At 37.4% G+C, this 22,223-nt stretch overlaps 1 protein-coding gene across 1 annotated transcript in view; it reads left to right on the top strand.

The window, feature by feature from the left end:
- ATP2B1 (ATPase plasma membrane Ca2+ transporting 1) overlaps positions 1 to 22,223 on the top strand; it is a gene marked incomplete at its 5' end in the record, with an annotated part of 114,965 nt that overhangs the window by 60,969 nt on the left and 31,773 nt on the right. The window contains 6 exon segments of the mRNA NM_001101719.1: positions 9,435 to 9,632; positions 12,832 to 13,086; positions 13,176 to 13,301; positions 17,249 to 17,389; positions 19,567 to 19,605; positions 20,365 to 20,526. Of these exon segments, the coding sequence (NP_001095189.1) occupies positions 9,435 to 9,632; positions 12,832 to 13,086; positions 13,176 to 13,301; positions 17,249 to 17,389; positions 19,567 to 19,605; positions 20,365 to 20,526 (921 nt within the window).

Here is a 22,223-nt window from a genome sequence, read left to right as displayed (position 1 = left end):
GCGCTGGGTTCTAATCCCAGTTGTTCCTCTTCCAGTCCAGCTCTCTGCTGTGGCCTGGGAAGGCAGTGGAGGATGGCCCAAGTGCTTTGGCCCCTGCACCTGCACGGGAGACCAGGAGGAAGCACCTGGCTCCTGGCTTTGGATTGGCATAGCTCCGACCGTAGCAGCCATTTGGGGGATGAACCAACGGAAGGAAGACCTTTCTCTCTGTCTCTATCGCTGTGCAACTCTGTCAAAAAAAAAAAAAAAAAAAAAAAGGCAACAATGAAATGACAGATAATACTTTCCGTGTCCAGCTGACTGTTAGTACATATATATTAACACATTATTCCAACACTTTTATTCTGTTTTCTTGGCATTCTTTATAGTAGCTTATAAATAAAAAATATTATCCTGGATTTGGGCTGATTCCATTTAAAGATATAAAAACGTAGTTCCATATGTGAATGCTATGTTTTTATTCTTTGATATCATGAAGACATGGTCAAAGTATACCAGTAGTAAGAGCTTTGCTTGCCTTGAATGAAAATATAAATTGCTGTCTGAAACAGCATGGAAGCCTGAATCAGCCAGAGGCAATCGCTATTGACTTCACCCTGCTTCTGGCCACATACTTTTTTTTCCCCCCCTTTTACCACTGTCTTACTGTTTTGCTTTTTCTCTTCTACCTCATTTTAGCCACCACAACTTATAAGCCTTAGCATTTCATTTACTTTCTTGCCCTTTGCAAGTCCATGAAGTTGTGCCTCTTAGAGAATACCACCTGGCACCTACCTTTAGTTTTCATGAATTTATTTTTATGCTTTGTTAATGTAGTACTATTGAACAAATAAATAGGTATAGGCCTGTATTCCAGAAATTGTAGCATTACAGAGTCTGCCATCCAATATAACATACAATACAGATAACAGAAGAACATGCTATAAAGTCTAGTGTAAAAATAAAAAGATCAAGAAATGTGATTTAGATGTCATTAAGAAGGTCAGTGTAGGAAAACAACAAAGATACCAGCGGTACCTCCAGAGTTTGTGGGGAAGTAGAAGAGATATTTATTTCTGTGCAAAACAACCACCTCATGAATTATTCTTTTCACAATTTGCATTTTTCACTAACTTTCTGAAGACCATTTTATAGCAAAGAGAAAATTATAAAGGTAATTTTATGAAGTTAGGGTGTTATAATTAGGTTATTTTGATATAAACGTACATTCTTGGATTTTTTTTTTTTTTTTTTTTTTTGACAGGCAGAGTGGACAGAGAGAGAGAGACAGAGAGAAAGGTCTTCCTTTGCCGCTGGTTCACCCTCCAATGGCCGCCGTGGCCAGTGCACCACGCTGATCAGATGGCAGGAGCCAGGTGCTTCTCCTGGTCTCCCATGGGGTGCAGGACCCAAGCACTTGGGCCATCCTCCACTGCACTCCCTGGTCACAGCAGAGAGCTGGCCTGGAAGAGGGGCAACCAGGACAGAATCCGGCGCCCCGACTGGGACTAGAACCCGGTGTGCCGGTGCCGCAGGCAGAGGATTAGCCTAGTGAGCCGCGGCGCCGGCCCATTCTTAGATTCTGAGTCCTACAAGACAGGTGCTCTAGCAGAGCAAAAATGTTGTTACAGGTCTCAGTTGGAGTTGACTTTGAAACTTACAGACCCAGTTCCTTTAAAAATAAAGTAGTTGGGGCCAGCGCTGTGACATGGTGGGTTAAGCATCCACCTGCGGTGCCAGCATCACATGGGTGCCAGTTCTAGTTTCTAGCTGTTCCACTTCCAATATAGCTCCCCATTGATGGCCTGGGAAAGCAGTAGAGGATGGCCCAAGTGCTTGGGTCCCTGAACCTATGTGGGAGACTTAGAAGAAGCTCCTGGCTCTTGGCTCCTGGCTCCTGGCTTTAGATAGGCCTACCTCTGGCTGTTGCAGCCATTTAGGGAGTGAACCAGCAGATGGAAGACCTCTCTGTCTCCCTCTCTCTGTGTCTGTAAGTCAACCTCTAAAGTAAATAAATATATCTTTATTTTAAAAAAGTAATCAGAATCACTGGGAAGTTTTTTTATGTATGGCAGGGTAAATCTTACCACATTTTCTTTGTTTATTTTGATTCTTTCAATCAAATTATAAATCTTAATTTTATTTAAAAGATTTTATTTACTTGAGAGGCACAGTTGTAGAGAGAGAGGAAGAGACAGAGAGATCTTCCATCCGCTTATTCACTCCCCAAATGGTCTGAACAGTTAGGGCTGGGCCAGACTGAAGCCAGGAGCTTCTGGATCTCCCACAGGATGCAGGGGCCAAGGACTTGGGCCATCTTCCACTGCCTTTCCAGGTGCATTAGCAGGGAGCTGGATCGGAAGTGGAGCAGCTCGGACTCAAATCAGCACCCATATGAGATGTGAGATGTTGTCACAGGCAGAGGCTTTACCTGCTGCACCACAACACAGGTCCCTAAACATCTTAATTTTAATCTATTTGAATACAAAATGGATTGTTATCCAATTGAAAACACCAGCTCTATCAAGATTCTTGCCATAAGTTGAGGTATTCCTAAGAGGTACAAATTTCACATTTCGGTGTTTTTATGTTTATGCACTCATCATAGAATACATAGTTTTTGGTTTGTTAGTGATAATTTTCAATTTCTTTCTCTTTGTAGCCTCTGTTTTCATTAATTACAATACCTGAAAACTGTAAAGTTCATATACCTTAATTTTGCAGTTCCAGTGATTTTTTGTTTTTAAATGAAATGTTAAGACAATTTGGAGGTCTCAGTTTTAGTCCTCTGATTTACCTAATATAGGTCACTCAGCTTTATTTACAAAGTAATACCAGAAGGAATTATCACTGGCAGTCATTCAGATTATGCCACAAATGTAAAGAACTCTGTTTACTGGACAAAAACATTCAGCTTACTGCTACATGCTCTCCTACAGGGACACTCAGTCTTTACTTCACATACTTCAAGTATTGTGAGTCACATTTAATTTTCCACATTAACTACTAATTTTCAGAATTAACAACCTGGTGGGTTCATGGCTGTGAACGGCAGTAGCCATAGACCAGAGCATATTGGACAAGCACACTGAGTGTCAAGCAGGATCAGCGACTTTGAAAGTTTCTCTGATTACTACCTACCAAGCTCAGGAGTTGGTGTATATGTGTACATGTTGTAGCCATTTGTGTTAAGCTGCATTTTATTTTTTTCAGCTAGCACCCTGAATGTTCTTGAAAGGAAAGAACTAATTATTTTGAATCTAGAAAGATTGGGATATAGCTGATAGCCTTTCCAATTTGCTCACAGATTAACTCAGTTCATTTATATCTCATATATTATTAAACATGGCAGAAGTTAGAAATAAACAATGAAGGTCTACCAAATCCGTCCCAGATTATTTTAATGCTACTATTAATAACAGTACTGTTGGCACAAGGACATAATAGCATGTTAGTTATGTTAATTGGACTTTATGGAGACCTAGACTATAGAAAAACTTTGATTGACATGGTAAGCATTATGATAGGAATGTCCAGCTGTGGCTGACCTCTCAGACACCCTTTTCAAATAACACTAGTTTAAGCCTTTGATTTTAAAAGTACTTTTTGCTAGCTGTATCCTTTCCTGTTCTTTAAGACAGCCTAAAATAGTTTGGCTTATAAAATGTGTAAGATATAAGCCTTTCCTGCAAAGAATTAAACAAATCCCCAAAATAAAATGTATTTTTATGGAATTGTCAGCCAAAGGGAAAGAAAACTCACTTGCTTTAGTTCTTAAGTAGCTTGTTATAATAGTTCACCTTATCCTACAGGTTCTTTAAATAGAGCCCAAACTCAATACATCCTAAAACTGTATCTACAGTACAGAAGATAGCATGAATCTGAAATTCATAGTCTTTTCCACCACTGCAAGAAATTTAAAGAAACAAATTAGGACTCTCTAACATATGAGGATACTTCAAAAGGTTCATGGAAAAATGCAGCTAATCTATAAGTTTGGGGCAGGCATTTAGCTTAGTCCACTGGGAAGTTTTAATATGAAAATCACACCTGATGCAAAATGCATACTGATTGGTACACTTGTTAACACTCTTCAAAACAAGCCAAAAAACGCTTCTCTTTTACAAAACAAGTGGTAATTGGTAAGCCATGAGGCACACAAATACTTTTTTTTTTTTTTTTAAGATTTATTTATTTGAAAGGCAGAGCTAGAAAGGAAGAGACAGACGGAGGTCTTCCATCTGCTGGTTCACTCCCCAGATGTCTGTAGCAGCTGGGACTGGCCCAGGCCCACGCCAGGAACCAGGAGCTTCCTCTGGGTCTCCCATGCGGGTGTAGGGGCCCAAACACTTCGGCCATCCTCCACTGCTTTCTCAGGCACATTAGCAGGGAGCTGGATCAGAATTGGAGCAGCCAGAGTCTGAACCTGAACCCATTTGGGTTGCTAGCGCTGCTTTAGGCAGCAGTTTAACTCACTACACCAGAACGCCAGCCCCACAAATACATTTTGATATTATGATTGTTGATCTCCTAACCATTTATAAGATCTCAAGGTTGGGATATACGAATTCTCTTATCTACTGCAATCCCCTACATTTGAATTCCAGTTTCCTGTAATAATTCTACACAGTGGGTTGTGTTTAATTTGTTGCTTCTCATTCTCCCTCACCAAACTGTGAGTTCGTAGAGACAAGTCCCAAGGAAAGGCATGCTGTCTCATTTCTGATTGCATAGTTAGTGCCAATCACAGTGTCTAGCACCTGGTAGGCATGTGGAAATCAATGCATAAATTTGATTTTTGCTCAGTTCTTAAAGTTGAGGCCAGCTGAAGGATCACTTACTCTTTCGAAAATCAGAATACAGTGAGGGATTGGCACTGTGGGGAAACTGGTTAAGCCACCATCTGGCAATGCTGGCATCTCATGGGCACCAATTCAGGTCCCTACTGCTTTGCTTCTGACCCACCTCCTTGCTAATTCCCCCCGGGAAGGCATTGGAGGATGGCCCCAATACTTGAACCCCTTCATCCATGTGGGAAACCCAAATGGAATTCCAGGCTCTTGGTTTCTGACCAGCCTACCTCTGGCCATTGCAGCCATTTGAGGAGTGAACCAACGGGTGGATGATCTTTCTCTCTGTCTTGAACTGTGTCTCTCAAATAAATAAAATATTTTTTTAAAAAAAGAATATGACATGGGCCGGCGCTGTGGTACAGCGGGTTAAAGCCATGGCCCGAAGGGCTGGCATCCCATACGGGCACCAATTCTAGTCCCAGCTGCTGCTCTTCTGACCCAACTCTCTGCTATGGCCTGGGAAAGCAGCAGAAGATGGCCCCAAGTCCTTGGGCGCCTGCACCCATGTGGGAGACCTGGAAGAAGCTCCTGGCTATGTGCTGCATATTAGCTATAATTTTCAGTTAAATCCTCAGGCCTCCAACATTCTAATGAACCCAGTGTCCCTGTTGATTTTGTAAATTAGTCCCAGAAGTTGAGTTGCTACCTTCTGTTGAAAAACATCAAGCAAAGTCTTGATATAATATGCATTTTATTCAAAGAATGAATCTATACTACTACCCACAGTGGAAGAGCCAGACCCCAAAAGCATATAATTCTGAGATTGCTTTTGATGGCTTTGGATATATAGGAGTGTGGGTGTGTCTAACTACTCCATAAGGTGATGAATCTCATGCATGACCTTGGCATCCTTGCCACTGCGTTACAGTCAACTGAGCTGACAGGAGTAGGCAGAAGATTTCTTATTGTAGTTTTCATAGCTTACTTCTGACAGTTTGATGTACCGTCTGTGCTTATAAAACTAGCTGCAGGCACTTTCATTATCCTTCCACCAGCTTAGCCGAGCCTTTTCTCCATAAACCCTGTTTTCTCCCTCCATAGAACAGAAGCCGCTTTTGTCTTCTATTATCCTTTCCTTTCCTGTATCATCAGTAGCCTCTTCTATTTACTCATATCCATTGGTAAGTAATTTGCCTGAATATGTCACCCATCTTTAAAAACAAAATGCGAACAAATCCCATTTTTAGCTCACCTTTGCTGATTTTCCCCCACTACATCATACTCCTGGAAAAACTCATTACACTGACTCTTTCCGCTTACTCATTCCCCTTGTGTTTAACTCTTTCTAGGCAGACTTCCTTCCACACCACTCCACTGAAAGATTCCTTTTCTAGATCATCAGCTTCCGCCCAGCAACAGAACATGGTCCATTTTCTGTCTTCCACTTATACTACCTGTCACACTGTAGTCAGCTCCATCATTCTTTTTACAAACATTTATATCTAGGCTCCTGTGGTACTGCATGGATATGTTTTCTTTCCCTTTCTGTCTTTTCCTTCTCAATTGTTTTGGCTTCCATCAAGTGTTGGAGTTCTCTAAGGTTTTAGTCTCAGTAGTGTTGTCTTGTCTGCTTACTCTTAACTTTCCTGAAGATCCTATTGAATCCATGGCTCTAGAATCATCTCTATATTAGTGACCACACTGCTCCCTGATTTCTGAGTATGTAGATGATGACTAGACATCTCTACTTCTTTTGTTTAACTTGTTTCTAGCTTTCCTCACAATTCTGCAATTCCCAAAGCCTGCCTTATCTTTTTTGGTAAATGACTATCATCCACCCACTCAAGTGCTTCAAACCAAAAGAAAATAAAGTCTAGATATCATTCTTTATTCTCCCTGCCTTTCATCCAGCATCCAGTTCTAAAGCAGGTTGTCTGATCTCCTTCCAAGATACCTGGCAAATCCAGTTACTCCTCTCTCTGCCTTTACTTCTAAAATTCAGAATCAAGCAACAGCCTCTCAGCAAGTCTTTTTTCCTCTCTTGCACTCACTTTATCCTTTACATAGCAATTTAGGTGGTCTTTCTAAAAATGCAGATTAGTTAGCACTACCCTGCTTTAAAACTTCCTAGTGGTTTCTTTCACACTAAAAGTGGATGCCAGTCTCAAGGTCCCCCATCATCTAGCCTCTAGCTGCTTTTCCCATTTCAATCCTGTCTACTTTTCTCCCGGGTCACTGGGCTCTACATACAGTGACTTTGTTTCTGGCTTTTGAATTTTACAACCTTATTTTTGTCTTTGGGCTTTGTATTTGCTTTTGTACTGTTGGGAATGTTTCGATCTGAAATTGTCTCATGATTAACTTCTCATTGTTCAGATTAAATCAAACAGTAGCTCTCTGGAAAAACTAATGTAATCCACTAAGAGAATCTTCATTGCCCTTTATGTCTATAATTATTTTAATTGCCTATTTGTCTCTCTCCTGTGTAATGTAAGATTGTTGAGTGTAGGTCTTGTCTTGTTCACAGTAAGTTATCAGCACATAGAACAGTCCCTAGAAGTAGTAGATGTGTAGTGCATATTTGTTGGTGGGAACAAATTATTGTTAAAAAATTCTTAGCATTGTTATTTAGTTTATGTAAATTTATTATTAGAACTTACCTCCCAAATGGAGTTCAATTCTATAGTGCTCAGTTTGTAACTTTCCTTCCCTCTTGAGTATCTTGGTAACAGTTACTTACCCTTTAATTTGTGATTTGCACACTGTATAGTTTGTCTTAAGTTCCTTCAAAAACAGTATTGCAAATGACACCAATAAATATTAGTTCTCCCTTCAGCCCCCAAAATGTTAGGTAACTTGCACAGGATTTTTCATTACTAGTCCAGGCAATTTTATTGTTGTAGAGTCCTAAGTGTGTGCTTGTGTGTGTGGTGGGAGAAATATAATCTCTAGAACCTTTTTTTAATTTCCTCAAGTCTCTCCAAGGTAATGCTTTTATGTTAATATCAAAAAACAGTTAAAGATAGCTTAAACTATTGACCCCTGTTAAAACCATTACAAATTAAGATCTGACCAATCATTTTTGTAGTTAGAATGATGATATTTAAAACTACCAGGTTTTATATGGATGCAATTAATGGTAGTTTTTATTCGTTGTGAGTTAATTTCTTAGGAAAAAATTGGAGACCAACTCAGGGAGAGGTAACAAAGCCTCTGTTTTGTTTGTTTTTGGCTAGTAAAGGCATTCAGTATGAGACAGGCTTACCTATTATCTAGTACCGTTGTTATTACTATAGTCCTTTTCTGCCTTTCCTTACATTCTACTCTGTCTCAGAAGCCTAAAACTCTGTGGGAGCTCTTGTTGGTGACATCTGTTATCATGACTTAAATTGCTTTCTGAGCTACCCAATATGGACCTTGTTGTAGTTACTAATAAGAATCATCTTGGGAAACTTTTTGGTACATTCATCAAAGTCATCACTTTGTATTTTTTTTCTCATTAATTATTCTAGCAATGTACTTGGTTATCTCTTTTCACTTACACTCTGCCTGCCTCAGCATTGAGCTTAACAGCTAAAGCACTTAAAGCCAGCAGCCTTCCGGTAATCTCCTGTTATCCTGTCTTCTTCCTCTGATGTTCTCTTGAAGTGAGCTGTTGCCAAAAAGTTGAAGTTAAGTTTCATATGACAAATTAAAAGTAGCTTTACAATGATATCTCTGCCCCTCTGAACATTCTTAAAACTGAGGAAAAATGTCATTTGTCACTGCTGTCTGTTGTTATGCCCCACAGTAAAGTAATACACACAAGTACACATTGCATTAGCTAATTGGGATATACCTGGGTTTGACAGGAGCAACATTGTAAATTAGAGGGGAGTTGGCTTGATCGGATCGAGTGAAGACAAGGAAGGTACAGAACCTAAGTTTGTTAACCTCCTCCCTTGTATTGTTCCAGTTCCACACTCCAGGCAGTAAATGTTCTGTACCTTTTCCCTTACCATGGCAGTAGCTGCAGTCTGTCAGTATTGGGTGGGGGACATGACAGCCTGTTTTTTGTGTGTGTGTGTGTGTGTTTTTTTTTTTTTTTTTTTTTTTTTTTTTTTTTTTTAAGGATCATCCTAAGTTTTCTGTTTTATGACTTGCAATATCTTTATCAGTCTTGAATATGACAACCATTTTATTATGGAAGCTTCTAAGAACATGTGATTAACTTTTTATTGTTCCTAAATAAACATGAACATCAACTAAATCAAATCTACACAAACTTTCCCATATTTGGATGGAAAACATAGGTAAAGGTCAAGGAAGTGTTTAATTCTGATGTAAAAGCAGTTGATCAACTACATCAGTTCTGTTTTCCAGCAGTCTCCAAGATGGTATACGCTAGTACGTTCAAAAATTAGCAGCTGGGAAAGTGAAGGTTCTTAATGTGGTCCTGAGTCATCTACTTAAAATGTTGTGTTAGAGTGCTGCATGTGTTTTTCAGTGATTTAAATTCTATACAGTTAGTCTAAAGGAGAAAAGTAAACATTTTGATAGGGTCTTTTTTTTTTTTTTTAAAGAGTTACGAGTTGTTATCTAAGTGACATGTTTCAAATAAAATAGCTATTTTCATTTGTTAAGTAGTAAAGCTGTTCACTGAAATTTGTTTCTTTTTATTAGGTTTAAGTGGAAACCCTGCAGATTTAGAAAGAAGAGAAGCAGTGTTTGGAAAGAACTTTATACCTCCTAAAAAGCCAAAAACCTTTCTTCAATTAGTATGGGAAGCATTACAAGATGTCACTTTAATTATATTAGAAATTGCAGCCATAGTATCATTGGGCCTTTCTTTTTATCAACCTCCAGAAGGGGATAATGCACGTAAGTAAATGGAAAAAAAAAATACTTGTGCATGCGTTCAGCTCATTCATTTACTTAGACATAATAGTAGCCAGCCAACGTTTTTGACTGTTTGCCATTTGCTAGGATAGATAATTTTTATAGCTTATATAGCTTAGATAATTTTTTACAATATCCCTATGAGTTAGATAATAAGATAGTAAGTCCATTTTACAGTGAGGCACAAAGGTTAAGTCACCTGTCCATATCTGCATACTATGCATATGGCACAGACATGAGCAATTATATCACATGGTCTGTTCTAAGACAGTTTTTCAGGTTTTTTTAGAACATTATTACTGTAACATAATTCCAGTTTCTAATTTTGTATTTCTTCTGGAAAATATCATTATGAAAGCAAGTTCTCCTCCCAAATGTAGTACTTTTTAAATTCTCAAAATGTTTTCTTATATACACCATTTAGGTAATTTATATTTACCAAATGCAAATAACTTTGAAGTACTTCAGAGTTCGGAGTTGTTTTTTTTTCTCCAGATTTTAGAATTATTTACATATATATAAAGAGGTATCTCGGGGATAAGACACAGATGGAAACATGAAATTCATTTATTTCATATATACTTTGTAATACACCATTGACACATTGTTGAAGGTAATTTTATACAATATATTTTTAAAGGTTTATTTTATTTATTTGAAAAACAGAGTAACAGAAAAAAGAGTCTTCCATCCACTGGTTCACTCTCCAAATGGCTGCCTCCGAAGCCAGGAGCTAGGAGCTTCATTTGAGTCTCCCACAATAGGTTTAGGAGCCCAAGGACTTGGGCATTTTCTGCTGCTTTCCCAGGTGCATTAGCAGGGAGCTGGATCAGAAGTGAAGCAGCAGGTACTCGAACCAATGCCTATCTGGGATGCAGGAGCTGCAGACCAGGGCTTAACCCACTGTGCCACAACAGCGGTCCCTGTACAATATTTTTAATTTGTTCAGTTACATGTAAGTCAGTTTTAGAGAAAAGAATAACCTCAGATCATTTAATTTTCAAAGTATAACCGAGTACTATTCCTGAGAATCTGGTTACATGAAATAGCAATATTTTTAGTGTAAAAGAATATAAAATAAGTTATATTACCTGAAAATAAAAATCGTCATATAAAGATATCTTTTGTTCCATATGAAAATCATGAGATTCAGTTTCAGTCAGCAACAGGTATGAGGAATGCAGAAAGATGGCTCAAATCACCACTAGGAAGATGAAGTACCCAAATTCATGTCGATTTTTTTTGTGGCTCCTTTAAAACTTTGTAATGGTTATCAGTAGGGGAAGGATTCAGATTCTAGATTATATATCTGTATCTACATATAAAATTTCTTTATTTGAAAGGCAGAATTAGAAGGAGAGACCAAGAGAGAGATCTTCTGTTTGCTGGTTCACTCCACAAATAGCCACAGCTGCTGGGGCTGAGCCAGGTGGAAGTCAGGAGCTTCATTCAGGCCTCCCGCATTGGTGCAGGGGCCCAAGGATTTGGGCCATCTTCCACTGCTTTCCCAGGCACGCAGTGCTGGCCCCTCTAGAAGTATTTTACTGGTGTCTATTTTAAGATCATTCTGTTCCTATTTATATAATATAGAATAGAAATTTATCAATGTGTCTTTGGTGTTTTTAAAGTTCTCTTGAAGTATTTAGTAGATTAATGGTAAATATGCATGAGGGTTTTTTTTAAAATCTTATTTTATGTATTTGAAAGTCAGAGTTATAAAGACAGAGTCAGAGAGTGAGGTCTTCATCTGAGAGAGATCTTCCATCCACTGATTCACTCCCCAAATGGCCATAATGGCCAGACCTGGGCCAGACTGAGACAGGAGGCCAGAGCTTCTTCCAGGTCTTCACATGGGTGGTAGGGGCCCAAGCTCTTGGGCCATCATCTCCTGCTTTCCCAGGTGCATTAGCTGGGAGTATGATCAGAAGTGGAGCAGCTAGGACTTGAACTTTTGCCCATATGGGATGCCAGCATCACAAACAGCAGCTTATCTTACTACACCATGACACTGTCCCCTAATTACATATGTTTTTAACTGTGTCTACATAACATGAATGTTTTTAAACATATTCAAAAATAGAAACTGGGGTTTGGTACTCAACACTCTGCCTGCGGTACTAGCATCCCATATGGGTACCAGTTCATGTCTTAGCCGTTACATTTCCAATCCAGTGCTCTTCTATGGCCTGGGAAAACAGTAGAAGATGGCCCAAGTGCTTGGGCACCTGTATCCATGTGGGAGACCCAAAGGAAGCTCCTTGCTCCTGGCTTCCGATCAGCCCAGCTCCAGCTGTTGCGGCCATTTGGGGAGTGAACCAGTGAGTGGATGGAAGACCTTTCTCTATCTCTCCCTCTCTCTGTTTGTAACTCTGCCTCTCAAATCAATCTTTTTTTTTTTTTTTTTTTAATAGAAACTGAATGAAAGGGTGAAGCTTAAAATTTTCAGTTTTTTAATTAGCCATAAAACTTTACTGTTAACCTAATTTGGGTCTAGGTATGATTTATCTCTTAACTTCGCTTCAGTGTCTGTTATAGCTGAAAAGCATGCAACATTATATAAACAGTTGTACTCAAATCAAAACTAATTTTCAGTTACACAGAGGTTCTGTTGAAGTATTTAGTGGTGTATTCCTTCTGATGGAAATCTGTTTTTAATGAATGACCTAAGAATCTAGCGAAATGCTTCATTGGAATATTTTAGCTGTGGTCTTCATGATATTTCAGCTTCATCTGTTCTTGAGTCCAGACTTGCTCTGATAAAGAGCTTAAGCTTTATTTTCTGGGTAGGAGGAAACATCTACTGTTTAAAAGATTGGAAACCTTAAGTACATTTAATTGATTACTATATACAATGATACGTGATCATTTCTTTAGCTTGAAAATAAGTGAGTCTCCAAAATAAGTAAAATGCCTTAGGGCTGAGATTTGATCTCTCTCTGTGTCCTTACTCTCTTAATCAGTATCCTAGACTGCCTTCCGATTCCTAGGTTCAGATTCTCAAAGGCAGGGAACTTGACATAGTAAGAATCCTTGTTGTGGAATGCAGTGAGTTCAGTAGAGTATCTAAGTAAAACTGGTGAAGTAAAATCATAATTAATGAAAACATATAGTTTGGACTTAGTGTTTGATGTCATGAGTACAGAAATTTTTTTTTATAACCATTTTCTTTCTTTCCAAATAGTTTGTGGAGAAGTTTCTGTTGGGGAAGAAGAAGGAGAAGGTGAAACTGGATGGATTGAAGGCGCTGCAATCCTCTTGTCAGTAGTGTGTGTGGTGTTAGTAACAGCTTTCAATGACTGGAGTAAGGAAAAGCAGTTCAGAGGCTTGCAGAGTCGAATTGAACAAGAACAGAAGTTCACTGTCATCAGGGGTGGTCAGGTCATTCAGATACCTGTAGCTGACATTACTGTTGGAGATATTGCTCAAGTGAAATATGGTAAGTAAAAAAATAATAAATCTGAAACTAAATATGCGATTATTATAATCTTGTTTACAGGTTAGCATATCATTTATTTTTTGTCTTAGGTGATCTTCTTCCTGCTGATGGTATACTTATTCAAGGCAATGATCTTAAAATTGATGAAAGCTCATTGACTGGTGAATCTGATCATGTTAAGAAGTCTTTAGATAAGGATCCTTTACTTCTATCAGGTAGGAATTTCTTTTGTAACTTTGAATTTTTCCTCTGCCACACCTGTGTACCATTGTCAATAAACATAGTTTCCCTGAGAGCTGATAATGTGAAAAAGGATCAGATTTTATGCTACCTTCCACCCTCGTGATTTTTAGAAACTTTTTTTTGGAAGCTGACATACATATCAGAGATCTTTGAATCCAGAGCTGTACTCATATATTTTTCCCATGAAGAACTTGAGTCTAAAAAAGTCGAGATTTGAAAGTCTGCATTAGTTCACATTAGTAGAATAATGAAGCTAAACTATAGGCCTACTGATACTATTAATTTTTTTAAAATCTTTTATTTTTCTGTTTGTTTTTTACCATCTGGTAGGTTTTTTTTCATATTAATGTGATCTGTTTTTCTGTATTTATTTTTTTTTTTAAATTATTTATTTACATGTCAGAGTTACACACAGAGAGAAGAGGCAGAGAGAGAGAGAGAGATCTTCCATCTGCTGGTTCGCTGGTTCGCTCCCCAATTGGCTGCAATGGCCAGAGCTGTGCTGATCCAAAGCCAGGAGCTGCTTCTAGGTCTCTGACATGGTTACGGGGCCCAAGGACTTGGGCCATCTTCTGCTGCTTCCCCGTATCATTGCAGAGAGCTGGATCCAAAGTAGAGCAGCCAGCCATATGGGATGCCGGTGCTTCAGGCCAGGGCTTTAACCCACTGCACCACAGTGCCGGCCCCTATGTTTATTCTTAAGACCAACAGAAGTAGGAAATTAAAGAATGTTTTTATGTTTAAAATAAGTTAATGAGTTATCTGTGATGGTCTACAAACTACAGGTTTTGAAAAAAATCATAAAATTCTTAAAATTTACTTTATCCAACTTCCTGATTTAAATTGCTGGATAACAAATGTGCGATATTCATAGGAGTAATCAGTAAGTCCAAGAGTAGCTCCCACATGAACTATTCAGGATTGAATTTGTACATGGTTAAGGATGTTCTAGGAATGGAAAAAGGAAAGATAGTAGGTGAGGACACATTTGAAAGGGGAAAAGTTGGTGTCTACTTGCAGGGCTTTACTGTGATAATTTGAGTTAAAGGTGATTGGAAACAAAGCACAAAGGATGATATGAAAAATTACAAGCTGCTTTTTAAACACTGAACAGAACTATAAGGACTATATTGTTAGACTGAATTTATGCTAGTTTTAAGGAAACCAAATGTTCTTTGTCTTCTGTCATTATCAGATATTAGTGGAATGCTAAAGGTACACACGGTGCACAAGATTACTGCCGATCTTCATTGCCAGCTGTAGTTTTCCAGAGCTCCGAGAGGTCCACATTTTAATTCAAAAGGCTTTTTCTGAAACTGAAGTCAAACTTACTTCATCAACACATGTCAGTTAGATTTGAATCACAACTTCAAAGCAGAACCTGTGTTTAGTCATTACCTTTTTGAAATGTAAATATTGTATTAGAGCAATTGTTTATATATACACATCTACCCAAACATCCTACTGTTAAAAAGATTACACGTTTGCATTTATATTATGTATGTATATAAATTATAGAGATAGCTTAAGTTCTAATTATAACATAGATGGATTTTTTCAAAAAAAATCTTAAGATTTCTTTACCTCTAGTAGCTACTTAGAACGCTTATGTCCTATTTGAGTTTTTGTTTGTGTTTGTTCCTGTAATTTATACCAAATAGAAATATCTTAGACATAAAAATATAATGTATTTAAGTAATGTATACTCATTCTGCTTATTCATTGCCATGCTCCCAAGAAACTAGTTTACCAAATAAAATCTTTAACCTTTCCAAAAGGAAGAGATCATACCTAATTATACCTCAGTACCAGAGACTAACTGGGCCATGTTATTTGGCTAACTGCCTTTTGCTATCTATACTTTGTGGACTTTTATGTACATCTGGCTTATTTACATAGTGCTTAGCTCTTCAGGTTGATTTCCTTTAACTGAACTTTGGTCTTTTTCTGTTTTAACAGAGATTACTGGTAAGCTTTGTGAGGACGCAGGTTCCTAACACACCAAGTATATTGAGAAATCTATAAATTTTCCATGCTTAAGAAAAGACTGAAATAACTTTGTAGAGTTCCTTATCGCAGCATGGGTGGGAAAGTTTTTCTGCATTTATTTCCCTGTTCCAAAAATGTACTAAAAAACATGACATGCATTTATTTTTAAATTTACTCTCATGATGCCATCTCTCTCTGCTGTTCTTGGCTTCTTAAATTTAGATTTTCAAAAGCAGTTTTCAGTTAGCAGTAGGGATATGACCAGAACAAAAACCCTTTACTTTGCCTGAGCACATTAACTGCCAACAACTAATCAGACCTGTGGTAAGAAAGAACAGAACATAAAAAATCTTCAGAAAGCCTGAATTGTTAAAAGAAACAAATTGTCTTTTATATGTAGTACTTAGATAATATTTCCTTTGTATTTTTCACTTGCGAAGAGGCTAATAACTAGTGAAATATTCAGAATATAGATTTTTTTAAAAGCAAGAAAAGCAAAGACATAAAAGATTTATGTTGGCTAAGTCACTTGATAATTAATAGATACAAATTCTTCAATCCTGTAGTAAGCAAGTGCATGATACTTTATGATCTTATTCAGCAAATAACTTTGAGCACTGGTTTATTACGTAGGATGGTGCTAATGGTTACAGACCCCAGCCTGGAAATAGGTTGTGAACTAGGAGATAAAATACAAATAAATGACAACATTAATAAAGAAGGTCATATTGAAAATAAAAAGAAAATAGAGAGTAGACTAAGTTTTGAAGACTACTTAATTTCCAAAACGATTGGAATGGAGGGATGGGAAGCTTTTTAGTAAAGGCCATTACAGAGGTGTGGGTATGCAAGTTAGAGAACTGTAGGTAAACATCAGTATAAGATTATACCCTTTGTCCTCTGAATGATGCGGAATAATTCTTTGCCCTGCACCTTGATACTTACTTAACTGAGGCAAGTTTATTGAAAATAAGAATAATAAAATCTGCCAGCTTGCAAAACTGTTGGGACAGAGTAAAAATGCAGTGTTCCTGTCTCTACTTGCTGGCTTTCTTTAGTGGCTCTTAACTTCCTGTGAATGCACTCCTTGATGGGTACCTCCCACCCTCGTGGGAGACATAGATTGCATTCCTGGCTTCTTGCTTTGGTTGGCCCTGCCCTGGCTGTTGAGGGCATTTGAGAAGTGAACTATGAGTGGAAGGTATGTGTGTGTGTGTGTTTGTCTCAGTCTTTCAAGTAGAATGAAGAATTAAATAACTTAAGATAACCTGAAAAGCCTGAAACATTGGTCTCAAGCTAGGGATCTTGGATTTAATGCAGTAGTCAGTGTTGTCAGAAATTGTGTGCCATGGAAATCATGTTTTATAGGAATATTAGAACAGATTTCAGGATAAACTGGAAAGGCAGAAAGACCAGGTAGGGAGATATTGTGGTAATCTAGGCAGTGAGTCTGGTCGAGTGTGGGAAATGTGACGTTCGTTGCTGAGAAATTTTTTGGGTTCTAAGTACAGCACTTTATAAAAATAATATACTTTTCAGATAAATGTTCCTCATAGTTTAGATTGTAATTAATACTAATGAGCATTCATTGATCCTTTTCAAATTCCAGAAAGTGAATTCTTTACAGTTATAGATATGAGAAGTGTAAATCACCTTACGTTTCTGTAAGCTGTTTCCATTTTACAAAGGATGAATTGAGATGCTATAATTTGTCTAATGTCAAATGGCAGAATAGTGGTAAAGTGATCTTTGAACTCAAATGTGACTGATTACAGAGTTAAAACCTTATACAGAAGAATTTAGGCTTTATTTAATGTCTTATTAAATGTATTTTATTAAGTATTAAGAATATTAAACACAGTATTACTGAAATTTGATGGTAGGAGTGAAATCTGTTATAATTTATGAGAAAAGTTTTCTGTTGTTGTAGGTACTCATGTAATGGAAGGCTCTGGAAGAATGGTAGTTACAGCTGTAGGTGTAAATTCTCAAACTGGAATTATCTTTACCTTACTTGGAGCTGGAGGTGAAGAGGAAGAGAAGAAAGATGAAAAGAAAAAGGAAAAGAAAAGTAAGAATAGCAAATTGCTTTAAAAACTGCTGTTTGAAGACATATCAACTAGATTATAAGAACTGGTACAAAAAACAGACTTCTTTCATGAAACTTGAATATAAAAAATTCTGCCACAAGTTAATTAACCAGTATTGTATTTTCAAGTGGTGAAACTAAAGAAGAGAATCTTTTTTTTTTTTTTTTTTTAGATTTAATAGTCCATTAAAGGGCCTTCATTGATGTCATCAATACCGTTACCCCAGCAAATACATCATCTACTTGTACACTTCCATTGGCTTTATTCTGTTCTTGAGTTTTAGTCTCACCTGTCACTTGATGAGTAAAAAGAACTTGAACATTCCCTATTTGGTTTGTTTGTTTGTTTTCCTTCTGTTACTTCAGTTGTAACCTCCTTTGTCAACTGTATCATATTTTGGTCTCATTGAGCTTTTACCCTTTTCAGATTTCTGTTCACATTTCCAATTCTAATACTTGGACAGTTACTTTCTGATGCAAGCCCATGGCTTTATTTTGACACCTTATGTTTGTTGTGTTTTATGTATTTGGCCCATTATTTGATTGCAAGACCTTTCAAATTTTGTTTGATTCATTGTATCTGCTCTCCCTTTGAGTGTTCCTTCCTCTGCAACCTTGATAACCACAGCAACAAGGATCTTCTATGGAACACTGTCACGTGTGGGGCAGGAAGGCCAGTTTTAAAAGCTCTCTTCACCCTTCTTAGAATCTGCTGTACCTTTCTCTCACACCCAGAATCATTCCTCTGAATCATTTCCCTTTAGGTTGATAGCAGTTTACTGTGGTTTGCCCAGTTAGATTTGTTTAATTTTATTTAGGATAGTAAACCCATATTTCTCTTTCTTATATGGATATTTTGAGATCTTCTAAATAAATGCCTTTCTAAATAGAATTTTGGCTTGCCCTAACTACAGCAGTGTCTTAATATTTAAGTAGTTTGTTCTTTGAGTTTTATCTTTAACTATGAAATCCATTTCAAGTAAAAATGTAGTTGGAAAGTGGTGGCTAAAGCTGAAGGTAGCAAGTTCGACACTCTAGGTTTTCCTCTCTCAGCTCTTGATGTTCCTCTATAGCTTTCTTCAGTCAATAAGTCATGATTCTACTTATTGAGTGCTTTGCATGAATTGCCCCATTAGTCCTCATAACCATACAAGGTAAAGACTTACTCTTTTTACTGATCAATAAACCAAGGATTGTGGAGGTTATGTAACTTGTTACAGGTCAAAGTATTAATAAATGCCAAATCTTCTTTTCTCTGGCTCAAGAATCTAAATGCCCCACCCTAATAACGGGAATTGAAAGTTATCATCCTCCGCTGATAAAGTTGTATCATGACTTTATTCTTATTGACCAAAAAATATATTTTTCTAATAAGCGCCTTTTCTCCTCATGTCTTTTTCTTAATACAAAAAAAAAAAAACTAAGGAATTAACATTAATCCATTGTCTACCTTTTTTTTTTTTTTTTTATTTCTTAGACAACATCTTTTCATCTGTGGACTGCTGACACTTTTCCCATTCCCTTTATTATGTTGGCAATTACTCAGCAGTCCAGGGCAATCTGTCTTAGTTCCTTTAGTAGCTTGGAATGTGGCTGATTGGTCTCTCCAAACTTGAGCTTATTGAAAATACCTAGGTGTTTTCTTACTGTCTCCTTGACTCTCTTGAGCTTCTGTTTCTTCTTGCCCAAGCTTTACTACCTGGCCTTTCCTGTCTTTTATCCATACCGTTTTTATTCTTATTCTCATCAAAGCTCTCCTGTGTGCCTGTTTTTCTTTTATTATATTATTCTCTTCCCTCCCTCCCTCCCTTCCTCTTTCTCTCTCTTTTTCTCTCTCTCTCCATCCTGCCTTTTTCTGCTTTCTTAGGGTTGGATCTATCTATATTTGGTTTTGAAAGCTTCTTAGGCTGTATTTTGGTTTATTATAGCTTATAAGAGTAAAGTTTTTTGGCAAAAGAAAGCAAGTAGAGATACCTTAAATTATTTTGGATTAAACAGGCCACATGGTACAGGCCACATGTTTGATAATCTCTAGAGACAAACTAAAACATACCCCGATTGTGTAACAATTCTATTACAGAAATGTGAACTACTTCTACATAATTTAGCATGACTGTTCAATTCTTTGGAAACCCTTAATTCCTATTTTGTTCCTACAGATAAGAAACAAGATGGAGCTATTGAGAATCGCAACAAAGGTAAATTCAGGAGGATAACAGTTCCCTTAGCTTGTTTTTATTATATCCAAAAGCAGTTCTATTGTGTGTTACATTCATCTGAACATAGGATACGTACTACAGCAGGAAAAATCAACAGTAAATGTTAACTGGGTTGATCTTGTCCTGCTACTACCTTAGTCACGTTTTCTCTGCAGTGTTAATAAGATTTTTATGTGATTTCTGGTAAGCTTATGTAGGTAATTTTCAACCTAAGTGTTTCAAGTATTTTAATACTGATTATTATATAGTTAGTAAAAGTGATAAAGGAACAAAAATAGAACATAAATGTCTTTTGCATTTATTTGAGTACACATATACATACATATTTATACATGTACATATGCATATTTCTCTGGATATATGTGCATGTGTAATGTTCTATTTATGGTGGTAAGTTGTATGGGAGGGATTTATGATGTTCAGGTACTACCTAACAATACCGAAGAAGAAAATGATTCAGTATTCTTTAGTTCTTAGTTTAAGGAACCTGTTTCTTCTTTCACCTCATCCCCTTACCTAGCACAACATTCTCAAATCTGTTAGAAAGTTTCATGACCTAATGTCACTATTGTCTTATTTTCTTTGTAGACACTCCCCCACCCTCTCTGCATATATTCCAGAATACCTATGTGTTTTCTCGTTTCTATAAAAAGCTGATTTGTTGTTACTTGTCTTCAAAATGTTAATAGTGATATGTGCCTTTAAAGTGTAGTGAAGTTACATTTGCTGTTGATATAGCAAAAGCTCAAGATGGTGCAGCCATGGAGATGCAGCCTTTGAAGAGTGAAGAAGGTGGAGATGGTGATGAAAAAGATAAGAAGAAAGCAAATTTGCCAAAAAAGGAAAAATCTGTTTTACAAGGGAAACTTACAAAGCTAGCTGTCCAGATTGGCAAAGCAGGTATAAAATATAGAAAAACATAAGGTGCCTTGTTTTAAAGTACACCAGTTTCCTGCTTAAGAATTGTCTTTTGATATAAGGCCAGAAATTACTTTTTTGTTAGTGGTAGGGTAATTAAGAAAGTATTTTCATTTTTATCTACAATGTGCCAGGCCCTTGGAGTTATTACGTTGAGTAAATTGTCTTCTGTCAACTTGCTTTTCCAGGTAATAGTTTAGGACTAGCAGCCATGTCGGTACATTTTATAATCCCACACATTCATATCTGAATTTCTCAATTTCTGGAGATGGTAGAAGAAGGGCTAGCAATGAGGTTATTTTTCAGTACAGATTATCCAACTATATCATAGTAAAACAAATTATCACATATTTTGCTTTTCCTTTCACTATGAAAAAATTATTTTTTAAAACAATAGTTTAGTTCAGCTGAATGGAATTTTCATATCGAGTCTCAAGTTACTAAATAATTACCATCTCTAGAAAATTCTTATTAATAGAACCATTCTTTAGGATAAAACCAGAGCTGGTAGATGAAGAAGAGCATGCCTTACAACATTATCATCTTTTTGGTTAATCAGCATATATTGTTAAAATTACTTAATTCTTATCATTCTACTTCCTTAGAAGTATGTTAGAAAAAGCGAAGTTTTTGTTTATGTCTGCAAAAAACTTACCTATTAGCAAATATCTGCTTTATTTATGAATCTAAATATCCCAGAAATTATATAACTGTTTTCTAATACATGATTAACTCTTGATTTTATAAGAACATATCAGAAATAAGAAATAATAATTCATTTTATTATATAATATTTTTAAATATGGGGTTGAATATTTAATTCTAGCACTCTCCATTGCTCAGATTCTTACCAGCTTCTCTTTCATCATTAGGCAACTTTCCTCTTGACAATGTAAATCACCGGCTTTTGATATTTTCTTTTTTTTTTTTTTTTAAGATTTATTTTATTTATTTGCAAGAGTTACAGAGAGAGGTAGAGACAGAGACAGAGAGAGAAAGAGAGGTCTTCCATCAGCTGATTCACTCCCCAGATGGCCGCAACGGCCGGAGCCACACCAATCCAAAGCCAAGAGCCAGGAGCTTCTTCTGGGTCTCCCATGTGGGTGCAGGGGCCCAAGGACTTGGGCTGTCTTTTTTTTTTTTTTTTTTTTTTTTTTGACAGGCAGAGTGGACAGTGAGAGAGAGAGACAGAGAGGAAGGTCTCCCATGGGGTGCAGGGCCCAAGCACTTGGGCCATCCTCCACTGCACTCCCTGGCCACAGCAGAGAGCTGGCCTGGAAGAGGGGCAACCGGGACAGAATCCGGCACCCCGACCTGGACTAGAACCCGGTGTGCCGGCGCCGCAAGGTGGAGGATTAGCCTAGTGAGCCCCAGCGCCGGCCTTGCTGTCTTCTACTGCTATCCCAGGCCATAGCAGAGAGCTGGATCCAAAGAGGAGCCAGCAGGGGCTAGAACCAGCACTCATATGGGATGCCAGCACTTCAGGCCAGGGCTTTAACCTGCTGTGCCACAGTGCCGGCCCCTTAATATTTTCTTATCATTGCCTGTCTCAGCTTTAGTAGCAGACGGAAGATACAATTAATTCTAAGAAAATATTGTAAATGCTACTCTCCTAATTAGTTCTCTGGGGGACAGGGCTATATGCTGAAGCAAAATTAAATCTGATAGTGTTCAGTGAT

Source organism: Oryctolagus cuniculus, chromosome 11 (assembly GCF_964237555.1).
Source record: "Oryctolagus cuniculus chromosome 11, mOryCun1.1, whole genome shotgun sequence".
Lineage (NCBI taxonomy): Eukaryota > Metazoa > Chordata > Mammalia > Lagomorpha > Leporidae > Oryctolagus > Oryctolagus cuniculus.
This window is presented reverse-complemented; position numbering and strand designations above follow the sequence as displayed.